Raw genomic sequence first — 15,730 nt, forward strand, 5'->3', positions numbered from 1 at the left:
TGACGTTTGGGGGTCGTTTTTCTATCTTTCTCACACTATTCCTTACTGATTAACCCCAATGATCACTCTCTTGTTTTCTAAAAAAACTGGTTTGTCCTCAAGTTGCCGGATAGCTGCAATCCTCAATTATACGAGCCACGTGTATTCATTTATTTCGAGTTAGCCATACGCTTAAGTCGGAATAAGTTTGTGTTACACGTTTGCTAGACCCGAAGGAAACACTGAATTTCTATTTTTCCTCCAACCCTCAGTCCCGATTGCGGTGCTCTGCAAAAGTCAGAGTAACTTACACTTGACAACACTTCTGTTTTTACTCGACGGCTGATTTGCTGTTGAATTTTAGCCAGTATCGAAGCAGGTCGTGTTCAACTGCGAATAAGAGCCTGACGATTTTGAGGTTCATGACGACTGTGGCTTGTTTCTCGATCTTACGGTACGGATTGGCCATTACTGATTGGATTCAATCCTAACTCGCGACTATTTTTCGCCCGAAATGATTTTTCTATACTTTTACACTATATACAGGCAGTGATAACTTCCATCTCACTTTTCCTTGTGCTGTCCTCAGATGCCTCTTTTGTCAGAAGTCGTTTTTGCCTAGACAGCAAATTACAGATTGGTATAACATGCAATAACGCACGAAAGAGTCCATAAATTGATACATAATTTGAAGGAATAGATGACAATGAAGTTGATCTTACTGTACCACAAATTCTGTGCGAAACGCAAACGCTTGCATACTGAAAAGTGGGCACTATATCAGTTGATGTGGGAAAATTTGACGTATTCCCTGATGAAGTTGTCACCCCCACTACTTCCTTCACGTCTGACTTGACTGGACACCTTGCTCATGTACTGCTACAAAGTCTCGCGACTCTATAAATGACTGGGTTATTTTCTCCCGTTTGATGAAAACGGAAGTAGTATTGAAACACCATAATTTTTTCACTGTGACCTTGAATAGAAATCAAGTTTGGGAGCATAAGCCTTGTAGATCGGCTTTTTCAGCGCGGAGTTTGCAGGACATGGACAATATGGCTGCTGTGGCTTTTTCTCTGGAAGGCATCTTCGAATCTAAACTCGCTAACTAAACTGCAGTAAACCACGGTCGAGTTTGAATCCTGAGGTACAAGTGGACCTCGTTGGTTCTTCATAAGCTGGCGGATTTTTGCCTTCGACTGTTATGTACGATTAAAGTCTGGTTACCACCTCTCTCACCGATATTCTTCGTATCCGTTTTCCTTAGCGGTACTTCCACATTGAAACCCAATGAATTGGGAGGCAATACATCTCGTGCGCATCATATGTATGCTCTGGGTTGGCGCATGGAATTGGTTAACTCACTTGTTAATTTTGGTCTGGATTTGATGGAACTGGTCGAATCGCAAGTTTGTACGCAAGAGGTGGGCCTAGCCGTCCTTACAAAGTGTCTCGGTAAGTCAAACTACTGATTCCGCCAAATTTCTTAGGGCATCTGGTGGTCGTGAGCACCAAAGTTTGTACGTTCTGGTTCTATGCTTCAGCATGAGTGACCGTCAGTAGTGCCCCGATAGGAAACCGATAAATATGTCGTCCCTGCATTAGTCGGATCGAATGCGTCGACCATCTAATCCTTTCAACTCCCGTGTTATACTTGCAGCCTTCATTGAACTGTCCAGTTTCGGTATCTATCCAAGGCAATATACCGTCAACTCACACAACTTTACAGTGGGAACCACAGAATAACGTGTTACTGCTCAAATAACGCCTGGGACTGAGTCAGGCTGCGGTCACTTATGGCTCTTGCAGCTGATTTCGTTGCATCCTGCTGGTACGGACTGAAGGTTTCACATCAGGATATTGAAAGCTGAATATCGCAATGTAGACTTCCAATTCCCAATGAAGAATAACGGTTTTCCATACTACGAGGAATCGTATTACGAGGCGGTTTGGAGGTAAAGTCGTAGTGTCCTCCGCAACAGAATTGTGAAGGCAGTAAGGCGTTTTCCCCAGACAACCACATTTTTGGAAGCAGCAATGCTGCCTTCTCGATAGGAAGGATGGGTTAGAAAACGTCCGCCCTAAATCCGCACACTCCGATCTCTCAATGGTTGATCGTAACTGTCGACGCATTACTCAATACGGTCGAAATACTTTTAAAACCAAAGAGTCTGATGCTGTTTAGAAGGCACTTTCTGTGCGTCAGACCGTCATAGCGTACTCCCTGTGCCCTCAGATCAGGTCAGCTCTTTTCAGAAGAGTGGGTCAGACTATCGAACCAATGGCTACAGGAAGAGTCGCCCAATAGAACCCCAAAGACCGCTGTTTCAAGGTTCACGAGAGTTTAGGGCAAGGGTCTCTCCCACTGCCTCTGGGCTCTGATCACCACAGTTTACGGACATTTGTATCTGTTCGCTTTCCCTCTGGAATACTTCGGTTGGTGCATAGCCATTCAATTCTCACTCGTATTGAGTCTTTGTAACTCAACGATATCGACTCGAGTTGGCAGAGATGCTTCCTTAACTTGAGGAGCCATGCTCACAGCCTTTGATACTGTATGACCGCAGTCGTTCTTACACTCCTTATTAGTCAGTCACTTGGTATCTGCCATCTCGCTAGATTGGGACTGTCACGAAGACTGGACCTTACCATGGTGTGACCCTTTGCACACCTCAGCGACCCATTGAGCGATACAGTGTTTCTCATACCAGTTTGGTCAATGGTTAGGGGTCTGACAAACACAGTCTCCTGGTCCTCCAGTTGAAACATGTGGCAGCTTGTCAATGCATGTCAATGCATTTGCATTTCCCGCCAAACACCGCTGCCTTGCGGTTAGGCTTTTGAGCCAAACGCTAAGGTTGAGGACCCTATTCGTCATCCTATCTAGGTGTGGGCGTCCTGATAGTATCCCAGCCTACGTACAACCTACACTCTTTTCATTAGGTGTTTGCTATGCATGAGATTATGTTATGTTTCTGTTCGTCCATTTGGCATCTTTATGGTTCGAAAAATCCGTGTACGGCACATAATTAATTTGTATTCTATCTATTATTACCTTTTAGACGACTCACTTTTTCGTGCTGCAGGTTGGCCTGACCACGTTCAGTGGAGCACATATGTTAAACGGCTTGTCTTCTACGTATCCAGGTAAATGATCAGCTTGTTCATTGTCATGCACCGTAAGAACACTCTTATGGTGAGAGAAAATCGTTCATTTCTTGCAAATATTCTCTATTATGAGTGTAAACGTCGGTTTACCCAAACCCAGGATCAGTTCAGTATATGCTTGTATTCGTTTACCAAAGTATCATAAGAACAGCATAGAAAAAGGGACCAACGTGAACAGGTTTATTTTTCACTCTCTTGGATCCACATTCTTTTGACGCTCTGGACAAGCGGTCTTAAAAATGACAAACTAGGAACCTATCTTTTAGCTACCCAAAATATTCTGGAATTGATGTTTGCAGGCCACTATCTCCATCACGTAGCCTCTTTAAGGGCTTAAAAATATAGATAATAATAAATCGTTCATCCGTAACACCCTTCCGGTGCCTAGCTGCCATGCTACCCGAAGGAAGCACGAGGGCTGGGATGCTGCCAGGTTGCCCAAGTCCGGACAGGGAGGTCGAGAGGCTGAGGTCGGGTTCGAACCACGGACCTTCCGGTCAGTAAATTCGCGCACCAACCGCTTGAGCCATCTCGTCCCCCCCTTTAAGGGTTTGCTTACATTCATGCTTCACAAACGTTTCCCATTATTAGACTGATTCCCCAGTAATATTCGCTCACCGCCTTGTCACTTGCCTCGACAATTGTTGGCGAATTCCCACAAATTCGACCGGAAGATGTCCATCATCCAGACCACTAGGACGCACACAGTTTTACTATCCCAACTAGTTCACACTGCTCGTAAGTCAGTACTGTAAAGTTCTGTAAAGTTCAAGCACCCGGTAACTAGTCGACTACAGAACTAAACTCCACCTGCGGAGGCAGGGATAGAGTTCGCTAGCCCTCAGTTGCTTACGGCGACGTATCGGCCCACGTTTGAATGAACAATTATAAAGTACGTCAGTAGGAGCTGTACTCCTCAATGGGTGCGAACGCTGCAGCTACGAGATATCATTGTCGTCTGTGAATTACCTCGCACATCTGGTTGCGAGTGAGCAGTATGAAAATCTGGCAACAGGTTTCCGCCGATGCCAACATTGCCAAATTAGACCACGTGATTAAACTGCTCAGCCTTCGCTGGCCAGGTCTTTTTCCAAGGGTGTGATCACACATCTCGCCATCACCAAGACGAGATGGCTCAGTACTTAGAGCATAAATTTACTGGCCGGAATTTCGTAATTTGAATCCTACCTCTGCCTCTCGACTTAGGCATAGGCAACCTGGCAGTATCCCAGCCCTTATGCTTCCTTCTGGTGGCGTGGCAGTTGAGCAACGAAAGGGTGCTACAGCTGAACGATCTTTTTCAAGTTGAACCGTTTTTGTTGGAGTCATTCATTAACACGGAAACAACAGGATAACGCTATCAGACTGGTCTCGTTTGAGCTACCTCGATTTCTTGGCTGGGACGTTCAAGATGGTAAATGACTGTGGCGGAAATTGCACTGTGTTATGTTTTCAGCCGCTTGTAGCTGACGCGCCCCCACATGCATATGATCTGCATGGCTACGCCCAAAATTAGTCAGTCAGCTGATTGTCTGGGTCGCCCAAACTCTGTAGAATCGAGCACATCGTCATCAAATCGACCACTTTCTTCTAGTCGTTGTAGGTATTATTATGATAGCTCACTCCCTGCGTATCCCGCACGGAAACATACTTAATTGGTTCCAAGTACAACCAGCATGCCTGCTCTCAGGCGCCTACATTTTGGATGGCCTCGTATGTTTATCTTGTATCTCTGTGGTCAAGCCAGTCCTTTTTCATAAGCTTTTCTCGGGGGGTTTCGATCTCCATCAGTGCAGAGCGTCTTTTCTGGAAAGAACAGCTCTTAGGATAAAATAGGCTGGTTTGTTGTCGACAAAAATGTCTCATGGACTGCACCCATGTGTTTTAAGGATGCCTTTGCCCTTCGTTCCTCTCTCAATGTTTAGGTGGTGTCATTCCATCTATAGATAACGTATGCATGCCAATTAAAATCAGCTCCATCCAGTCCCGGAACTTTTTTTCAAGTTGTCTTCCGTCATCGGCCATCGTGCGGTTTAGAATGACAGGATTATTTGATATTGCACTTATTTAGATGAGGTTCACACCTAATTTATGTTGTTTATCGTGAACCATTTGACTACAATTGATGCTGGTACATTTTGTGCTTACGTGGTCACAGCCAGTTGCAGTAACGATGCTCCTTAGCCGTAATTTGAAGCTACTGGAATCAAATGAGTAGCTTCATCCAGATGCTTCGAAATTAAAGCAAGCCTATTCGGAATTTGGGCTGTGCCGAATAAGTGAAGTGCATCCAGCTACCGGCAGGACCATTCTGTTATCTCTCTTTTTCTTCAGTGTGTCTTCTGTCATTACAGATTCGCATAACCACAGGGCGCAATATGTTACGAAAGTTACATAGTTTAATTTCAGTAGGAGTGCCGCACACAAATTGAACCAGAAGGTAATGGAATCGTAGTACGTACCTCTTGGAACAGCCTGGTTAGGGACCGTTTTGACAACTCTACGAGAGGGATCTCCTAAAATAAGAAATCACTAGTTATTAACCAGCCCTGATGTTGCTTCTTTATTACCCTCAGACCAGCGAGTTATGGTATGTTGCGTTTAATACTTCGAAACACGAAATACCGCTTTTCCCGAGATGGTAAATGGACCAAGAAATTGCGCAATAGCTGTGCTAAACTCCACAGTAGACGACGATTAGCCCACGTGTTTTGGCTGAGGATACTTGAAAGACATGATATCAACGTATGCATTACGCTAGAGCTCTTCAGGTTTATTGACGAAGCTATTCATTTTTTTCTCACGAACGGTAAACTACACTTTTGTAGTCGGTACCCCACAGTTTTCATGCTTTGGCCCTATTGAACGTGATACTGTGAACGTTTTTTGAAGTTATTGAACCTTCTTCAACTTTTTCTATCTAATTGTCTGGGTAATGTGTCCGCATAATCGTGACTGTCCTCATATTTTGCTGCATCATTTCCGTTCATTTTGCCGGTCTAGGTCATCCGGTGAAAATACTTATCTACGAGGTAAGTGTCAGTACATTTTTTTTCGAGTGCCTTCCCGTTTGAACACGAGTAGCGAACTGACGACGGTCCAGACGGGTCATCCCAGTTTTGTGTATGACAGAATAAGCACAACTAAAGCGTATGAAAGGTTGTCGGAGGGTTCAAAGCTGGATACTCACCACTTCATATGATGCAAGTGATATTTTTGGATGAATCATAAGCGAGTTAAATCGTTTTGGTGGAATGAGTGGCATATACCAGCAGCGACGTGGATGTTGGGCTTATCCTGATCGATTGTTTGAAACCCGGTAGTCCATTTAGTATATTCCGGGTTAGTTGTGGTAGTCTTTTTTACCAACCCCCTAAGGATCGTGCTCCTTCATGATTCTGAAGCACGAGGGCTGGGATATTGCCAGGTTGCTAAGCATAGACAGTGCCTTCCCGTTTGAACACGAGTAGCGAACTGACGACGGTCCAGACGGGTCATCCCAGTTTTGTGTATGACAGAATAAGCACAACTAAAGCGTATGAAAGGTTGTCGGAGGGTTCAAAGCTGGATACTCACCACTTCATATGATGCAAGTGATATTTTTGGATGAATCATAAGCGAGTTAAATCGTTTTGGTGGAATGAGTGGCATATACCAGCAGCGACGTGGATGTTGGGCTTATCCTGATCGATTGTTTGAAACCCGGTAGTCCATTTAGTATATTCCGGGTTAGTTGTGGTAGTCTTTTTTACCAACCCCCTAAGGATCGTGCTCCTTCATGATTCTGAAGCACGAGGGCTGGGATATTGCCAGGTTGCTCAAGCATAGACAAGGGTAAGTCGAGAAGCAGAGGCCGGTTTCGAACCGCGGATCTTCCGGTCAGCTCTAACCACTGAGCCATTAACGAATGATTATTGAAGACTCGGACCAGCAAATTGTCCCTTAGGTTATATCAGTAATATTATTTGTATCAGTGTTATCATCTTTATTTTCCTCTGTGATTGCATACTTTCGGTGACAAAAGTTCCTTCCTTTGCTAAGTATCCGACTGATGCCATGGTATTGCAGAGCTCTCCCTATACGATCGATTTAGAATAAAACTCGCATGTTTTTTTTTACCTTATCTTAATTGCTTTTCTTGGATTGTGGGAATACGGTTATTCCCTGTTGAAATTTTTTTTCCGGATCACAAACTCACCCAATATTTTGTCCTTTAGATCTCCTTTGGACGGTTCTGTGTCCTGCATTCAAGGAATATATCGAACGAAAGAAAGATCACCCGAGGAGATTGTCCGAATCAATAGTACGAGAGCTCTCTGCTCTAGCCTTCGATTTTGTCCACCTGTCACTCCTGGATTTGGTGGTCAAGGCTAATAAGTAAGTAACCGGGTTATTGATGGTCCTATCTGATTAGCAAATGAACACACCCATTCTCAACAACCCAGGCTCTTCCGGAACTCCCTAAGCACAGTGTCACAGGTCATAGGAGTTGTTGCATTCTAGTATGATGCTGGTCATCCTAGTTGATTCAAAAAAAGTCGTTGAGCATGAACATGAAACAATGTTGTAGATGCTTTGACCGAACGAGAATCATACTGACCGCAACGGAAAACGATGTTCCAATGCTCTCGTACGAATGAGGTTTACAAGAGAAGTTGGTTCCATGATCAGAGACCTGTTACCAAGATGCACAACTACCAAGCAAGCAACATGACTCGGTTCCCACAGGAACTTGCTAATTCTCCTTTGCGAAATTCGGCATTATGAGGTAGGAGAGTCATTCGGTGCAAAAAGGGAAAAGCAAAGAGATCAGTCGGGCACTGAGGTATACCAATTTAGCAAGCGTGACTGAATGATTAGGGATGGATGTCCGAAAACCGAGTTTCTTTTAAATCCAGGTTTTATTTGCACTCGCTCTTCCTCCACTGAATGTTGCTCTGTTCTCTGTTCAGTAGGTTGCATTTCCCCGATTAAGAATTGTCCAGGTTATCCATTCTGTGAAAATGTGTTCTAAAGCTTTCAGTTGTCCTCTTGGTCTAATATCTACTTAATTTTCGTTGCCATCGCATCGAAACAGTGTTATTCCAATGAATATGCATCTATCCCATTATGGGGCCTAAATTATCTCTCATGCTCTGATCTAAGCCTAGACTTTATATTCGTGCGGACTAAATGAAAACAGCTCAACTCATCGTTTGTATTGATTTCCTCATTCGCATGTATAACCGTTGCACGTGATTTCTGACCGGTCACCCTAGGACTTTATAAAGTTTTACACAAAATGAAAAAAGAGGGAGAGCAAGATTACTTCACTAAATTCGTTCCCAATTCAATTCTGCCGAAGTCTTTAGCTTTGTCGAATACAGTTTTCATGGAGTTTTGATTCTTACCCTAATACCCTACACTATATGAATTCTATATCTAGCCGCGATATTGACCCTTAATAGTGAAAGACAGGTGGCAATACTAGAAGGCGTATTGTAACGTGCTTTGGAGCGATCGATTTTATATCATAAGGAACATTCTTTGGTTTGCTCCGGGTCCCATTAGTGAGAAGCACAAATTGCTTGGCACAGCAGGGTCCATTTCAGCAGACAAATAGAATGATCGACCAAGTGCGTGTTCAAATCACAGTAGCAACGTACCCTCAGGGTAGACAGCTTGTATTTTTTTCGCCATTTTTGTACGTATAACAATATGCACTCTTCAGGATTGCAATGCACTGTTATGGTGCTACTTTTTCGGGCAACTGATGTGGGCTCCTTATACCTGTGTATTTGGAGACGGGATGAGATTCAGCAACAGAAGAATGTTGCAAATGTCCTTAAGTATGTTATATACTACGAAATGAGTACCGCAGCCTGAAGACGGAAATGATCACTGCCATTATTGTTCTCTCTCTCTTTCTGTTTACTTCTCTATTGGTAATGTGTTTGGATATTGGTAGCTCGGGTGCACGCTCAGTGCGCTGGTGTCTCCTGGACACGGTGACGAAACGTTCGCAAATCAATTGGCAAGCTCGGCCATTTACCAATTACTTTTCTATTTCAAATGCGCCAAGGGTAGTTACAAGCGTGACTGATTTTTTGTTTGTATCGTCCAACCTGGGAGTGGCATATTACCTGAATTCTGAATTTTACAGATACAGAGCCTCTTACTACATCCGGAGATATACCTGATGAACGAACAATTTGGAAGATTTGCAATGAAATGAGTGGTGACTAAATAATAACTAACTAAATTCAGAGTCATCTTAGCGTGTTCTTCCTTGGGTCACTAGGTTCATTGTTCTTGTGGTTTGATGTCTGGAACAGAATAGCACGCAATTGTTTTTTTAGTTAAGGGCTTTGTCAAAACTTTCAACAGCGAGCACCATCGAAAACGAATCCGCGTCTTATGTCCTTCCGACCGTTTGGTATTCAAATTTATTCCCGTCTTCTCACGGACGATAACCAAGGTCCACTGGATATATATATATATATGATATACATGATATATTGTCGTTTCAGCACCCGTTGACGTCGATTCTCGTGTGAGTAGATCGCTCATACGTGTGTGCTTTTCACCGATATTCTTCAGTTATGTATAGTTTCACAACTGCCATACAGTTCAATAATCACCCTAGTGTCTTGTGATTTGCTTCATTTCCACATCGATTGTAGCAACGTATCACGCGGCACTGAGCATCCTTTGGATCTTCTTGAGTTTTTTGCATTGGATCCAAGAGTGGAGTTTACGTAAGTCCATATGTGAACCTGCCTCCTCTGATTTGACTGTTTGGTTAACCAGGTCACAACTGATTGTGATGAGGTAATATGCGGTTTAAATATGCATCTGTTTGGAACTGATGAATATACGTTAAGTATGACAAGGTGAATTCTCTGAGTTGCTATGAGCGCTCCACTACTTATAAGTTCACGTTGGGGCATAACCCCCTGATGTTGTTGCGCCCTCTCTCTGAAATTGAGCTAACCCTTTAGGTTTTGATACATTTCGTAGATTTTTACTGTTTGATTCAGTATGACAACTGGTTGTTCTCGTTTGACAACTCCCACGACGTACAGATAACGAGCTATTGCATCAGGATCTCCGGGTAACCCAAGTATCCTAAGTTGTTTGAGTTGCATGACCGAAGTGGGGTCTTTTATGTGCGTTTCGGAGACAGGAAATACACTGACAGAATGAGGAAGCAAAGTTTCAGCAAAAGATGTCCGTTGCCCAATTTGACTGAGTGTACGGACGTTGGAAGCGGTACCGTGGAACACATATTTTGAGTTTCGAATGGGATTATTTTGGCTTACTTTACTGGGCAATAGTTTAGACACGAAGCAATCCTTATGGACCATTTGAAAAGTGGTTGAAGGATGCGGTTTAAGGTCGGCGAACGTAGAACTGTAAGCTCATTTAATACTTCACGATTGCCAATGCCGCTTAGTAGGGTGCCACACCTTGAACCTTCGACCCAAGGGTCTGACCCGCAAAACAATTGGAGAATGTAGGGCTTTGTTCCGGTGGACTGTGACCCAACCGTCTTGCCCACTAGGTAATGGTTAATAGGATTTACTCGGAGATCCTGCTGGGAGCCAGTGACTTAATATTCTGACCGGTTTGGCTTCGAGAAGCTGACCCAGTCCGGAGGCTCAGGAATTAAGGCATAGATGTCTTATTCCTGACGCTGCAGCGCATAACAGATGCGCTTGCAGGCGCGTCGTGTTCTTGGCAGGTTTTAATCGTATTTCGATTGTATCAGATAATTCGCTGGCGGTCACCATCAACCCTTGGGCTACCGGAGTCAGCGCTTTCGAGGACCAATCTGTCTTGATCCATCCTTCTTCCGTGAAAGGTTGCATTACTTCATCCGCAAATGCCCAACGACTAAATAACGTTGCCGTGCGCCTTCAACGCAAAAACTACGGTTGGAAGAATGAATATCACCAAAGCCGGTAATGGCGTCAGAACCTCTGGAGGGTGGACAGGTTTACTTACCTGGCTAGTATCATCACGTCATATGACAATATTACCGATGAAGTAAATGCTAGAGTTGCTAGGGGCCCTTGCCGCTTTACTTGAACTTGAGCATCCCCTGAATAACGTCTTTTGGTAGGAGTTGTGTCTACAACGCAGCAGTGCGATTGTGAAAACTAGCCACTTTGTCTTATGGAAGACTACCCGTGTTTGGCCATTAGTGCCTTCGAAGCGTCACACCTATCACCGGATTAGCAAAGCTGAAGTGCAACGAATGGTTTTTGACAACAGATCAGCTTCATTCAAGCTTAGCATATCATGAAGGGTATTTTTAGACTCCCCTGATGATGAAGTATGATGTCCAGTTATGGAAGCTACCGTACGACACCCTTCTGAAGCCGACTCATCCTGGTTGAAAATAACCGTAAGTGTTTAGTATAAGAAGGCGTTGAACTCCAGTTCAGTCCTATCCTAATGTGTTCTCAATACACCTTCGACTCGGATGACATCGGGTTTTCTCCAAATCGATCCTGTGTTCGGCGTATTCCGCACAGAACAAATTGAAATACAGACCTACCAGATAGATTATATCCGAACATTTGCCTCCTCGTTGAACTTTGTATTAAATTGCATAGGTCTACTTATATCGCATCATCGTACTTTATATGACTGGTGTATTTCTCCTTTCTAATCCAACTTTTAGTGTGCGCTTTGCTTTTGTGGGAATTTGCTTTGCCGCTCCTGACTCGCTTAAGGCGATCCTTCAGTCTGTTACACTGTTTGATTCGGACGTCCAAGGTGCCGCTTGGCGCTTGCTTACCCTCTGGCTCGCCTACTGTCTTTTGGTTCGACCGGCAATGGAGGATCGAGCACAAAATCATTTAAATTCTTTTGAACATCTGTCAGCCGTCGGTAGCCAGATGTCAACTTACTTCCCAACTGATTTGGCCGGCCTTTTCGGGGACGTTGATGCTGAAATGACATTGTTAAACCTCGGGGCCAAATTCGATCAACTCGATGTGAGTGTAATTCATTCTATCTGTATGTAGGCCTCCAAGTCAATTTACAGTGGCTGACCTTTCGAGTAAGAGGATTAGCTTGTTTGATAAACTCTAGCAGCCCCGCTGGAACTGCAGTGAACCAATGACCATTCGTGAAGAGCCCACTGTGTAGTGCTGGTCTCAGTGTTGTGCACGCACTTGTGTGTAGTATTTTCATGCAGGTATGGAAGTCTAAAAAATCTGTTCGATACTGTTCTCGCATCTTCACTTCGACCGAAGCATTTTCCACTCTCAGTACAACCTATTATTCCAGGCTAATTGCCAGCAATGTCATGCTACGGTTGCCTTGATTTACTACCCCGCCTGCGTATATCTTGTTGCCCCGTACTCTCATTTCACCGTTGGTATCGTTTATTACGCTTATGATATTTTTCAACTGAATGTGCTGCACGAAGATTCAGTTGAGTCTTCCGTGAAAACCAAATAGATTAGCTAATGAGGGATTTAACGAAATCAGTTCAATCTGGGTTCAAGTAGAATATTAGGTTGACGGAAACTCGGGGACTCCGCCCACTTGATAAGGCCCAAGAAGAGCGAGGCCGGTCGTGGTCTGTCGAAGAGTTTTCAGCAACCTTGTGAGTAGTTTCCTTTACTTTCTATTGTGTTATGCGCATAGCCTCATGGAAGATTAACTAAAGGGTCCATTACTCATCACGATAAAATACGAAGTTTTATTGATGTCAATGAGATTATCATAGTGGATTTAACGCTTGAATTGCAATCTGTCCGGAAACCAGTGTTCTGGTCTATCCGGTTCATGAGGGGAACTAAGCCCCCTGAAAAGCCGCTCACTCGTTGTCGGAAACGGACTGTCGCGAATTCCTATGGATTATCTGTGAATTTGCTGACATTTATGTATCAGGTTTCTTGTTCCTCTCGCCGTTTGTTTGACCAATCGACATCAACATGAGCTCTAGATGAGGGTACCCTATCATCCTTGGAATTTCGATTTTATTTGTCTGACACTCGATCACAGTAGAACACTATTCCTCCAGCGCATGTTGAATTAGCTCGAACAAGATCGTAAACCTGTTCACCGTTGAGTCACATATATGTTGTCGGAAGACTTCAGTAATCAAACTTGTCACTTCCATCGGCGAACTCGCATACCCCAGCTAATACATGCGCGTTCGTATGTCCGTGTGTAGCAACTTCGGTCGAGTAAATATTTTTGTCTACAGGACTTAACACTGGGAGTATTGAATGAGCACACATCTGGTCTTGGCCTATCATAGTGCGACTGCCGGATGAAAGTCTACCTTGAGTTCAGTGCAGCTTGGTTAATTTGGTTGCAGCAGTAATGAAGCGAAACATTTTCAACCGTTGATTGGAAAGTATTGCTCTCAATCGCCGAAAGCCTCGAAAATGTAGTTTGCACGAAACCCTAAACCGACAGGCATAGTGCATGTGCCGAAAATCAGTACAATGGCCGTTAACATTGGTACATTCTCACTCGCAAACGATTCCCGGCTTTTTAAACCCTTATGTAGACTCTCTCTAGCTGTCTATGAGCTCCGATTTAACATTCCCCAACAAAATCCTTTTGGAAGCAAGTCACTTACTTTGGATGTAACCTGACTGACACCTCGTAAATTGACCTGAGTGCACCAATCTCGGTTATAGGTCGCAAAATTTAAATCATTTAGTATTATTTTTTCATGGGCTTTCCCGTCGTACGCAGTAGGACCACTTTTTCGTAGGTGAAACGAGCAGGAACAGCTACAATTAAGAGTTCCATACATTTACTTGTGACACAAATCTAAAGTGTTGTTCAATCAGTCATCTCGTGTGAATAATCAGAGAACTGTCTTCTGCCTCGTCATCCCATTTATCTCTTTCCCAATAGAGTAGGTGACTTTATTATACTATACCATACCATACTATCGATTGCGATCTGTCGACACAAATAACTTTCTTCTCAGCCGTTCTGTTCACCACTGCAAATGCAGATTATTAAGAGAGTACACCGGGCGAGACGGCTGAGTGGTTAGAACGCGAATTTACTTAATTGAAGGTTCGTGGTTCGAACCCGACCTCTGCCTCTCGACTTCCCCTGTCTAGGATTGGACAACCCGGCAGTATCCCAGCCCTCAGGACCAAAAGGGGGCTACAGATGAACGATTAGGGTGCACCGGGTCTCTTTGATTGCGCCTTCCCGAACAATGGCCTTTGGCCGTTGGGTATTTGCTCCTTAGTGATGAAACCAGCGCCCGTGTGTTATATGGTCGCCTCTGGATATCAGGAGCGCCTTCCCTGTAATGAGTGTACTCACTTTATCAAGCTATCTGCGACAAGTAAATCAAGTACCACGAACTGTTAAAGCTACGACTTGGTGCAGTCCTTATTACAGCGACGTTTGACTGAGCTACCTTCGTGTCTCACATGGCTGAGCGGTTAAGACGCGAGACTGCTGACTGGAAGGTACGTGGTTCAGAACCAGTCCTGGTTTTTCGATTGCTCCTTTCTAAACTTGGGCGACCCGGCAGTATTTCAGCTATCGTGCTTCCTTCGATTTTCACGGAAGCTGTGCTTCGAAATGGTGTCACATCTGAATGATGTGGTGATGCGTGTAAGTGAGAAATGCACTTCATGTAGATTTGCCACTAAAACATGTTGAAATGGGATCTTCTGTCTCCTCGCGCATATATCACCTACATTCACAGAACATACCCGAACTAATACGATTGGGAAGTCTCCCTCAAGTCTTCTCAGGGCTCAAAACACAGTCCACTGTTGAACTATCAGTCATAAGTCAGGCCAACCATCTAACCGTAAAGAGGGCACATAACAGTATGGTATCGCTGTGCTATTCAGAACTGTAGTGCTTTTCAGTATTCAGAACAATATGCACAAACATAAAATCACACAACCTAGTCTCTCATAAATATTTGTACAACGTTTAAACATCAATAGAACTCAAACTTGTTGTGTTCACCAATGTGACTTTCACATCGTTCACAGGAAACTGAAGATTGCGCATCAGCGCGTATTCCCAGAATGTCCCTCAGCCGGTTCCCACAGTCTACCCACCCGTTATGCAAATAATGCACCTGCTTTAGAACCTGGGACCCAGTCATTATTGGAACTGGGTTTAGCCTTGACGGCGGTTTTGGTGAATATCAAAAGAGAGAGGTGACTGCTTGATTGTGCAGTTTCAGAGTCATGACGAGTGCCCTACACCCTTTGGTTTTATTAGGGCAAGTATTGGATACTACCTGTGTGTCTACAATCGTCTCTGCCTATGCCCCCTCAGCACCCGACATTTGTACACCATCACATCCTTCTTACTTTCCATAAAGTACGTAGCATATGGTTCTAATAGAAAAAGAGGTTTATCGTCCTTTCCGTGCCACTTGTACTAGCCCAATGGCTAAACTGCTACAAGTTTATACTGATCTGGATAGGAACAATTGTTACGTCAGAAGTGAGGCTCGAATATCCTCTTCAGGAGTCCTTGTCTTAGCTCCGATCTGGACCAGTACACTAGTTTATGCCTGTCTGTCTAACTGCTGTCGGTCTACTTTGTCAAGACGAATCATGGTAGGGTTTACGGAACG

At 44.0% G+C, this 15,730-nt stretch overlaps 1 protein-coding gene across 1 annotated transcript in view; it reads left to right on the top strand.

Moving 5' to 3' along the window:
* Window positions 1–15,730, top strand: part of T265_13220 (hypothetical protein) — a gene marked incomplete at both ends in the record, with an annotated part of 45,287 nt that overhangs the window by 17,518 nt on the left and 12,039 nt on the right. Inside the window, 6 exons of the mRNA XM_009167826.1 lie at window positions 1,247–1,434; window positions 3,042–3,126; window positions 6,151–6,179; window positions 7,365–7,524; window positions 9,810–9,884; window positions 11,816–12,131. Coding sequence (XP_009166090.1) covers window positions 1,247–1,434; window positions 3,042–3,126; window positions 6,151–6,179; window positions 7,365–7,524; window positions 9,810–9,884; window positions 11,816–12,131 — 853 coding nt within the window. The remainder of the gene's footprint in view (window positions 1–1,246; window positions 1,435–3,041; window positions 3,127–6,150; window positions 6,180–7,364; window positions 7,525–9,809; window positions 9,885–11,815; window positions 12,132–15,730) is intronic.

The sequence above is a fragment of the Opisthorchis viverrini genome (genome assembly GCF_000715545.1).
Source record: "Opisthorchis viverrini unplaced genomic scaffold opera_v5_46, whole genome shotgun sequence".
NCBI lineage: Eukaryota > Metazoa > Platyhelminthes > Trematoda > Opisthorchiida > Opisthorchiidae > Opisthorchis > Opisthorchis viverrini.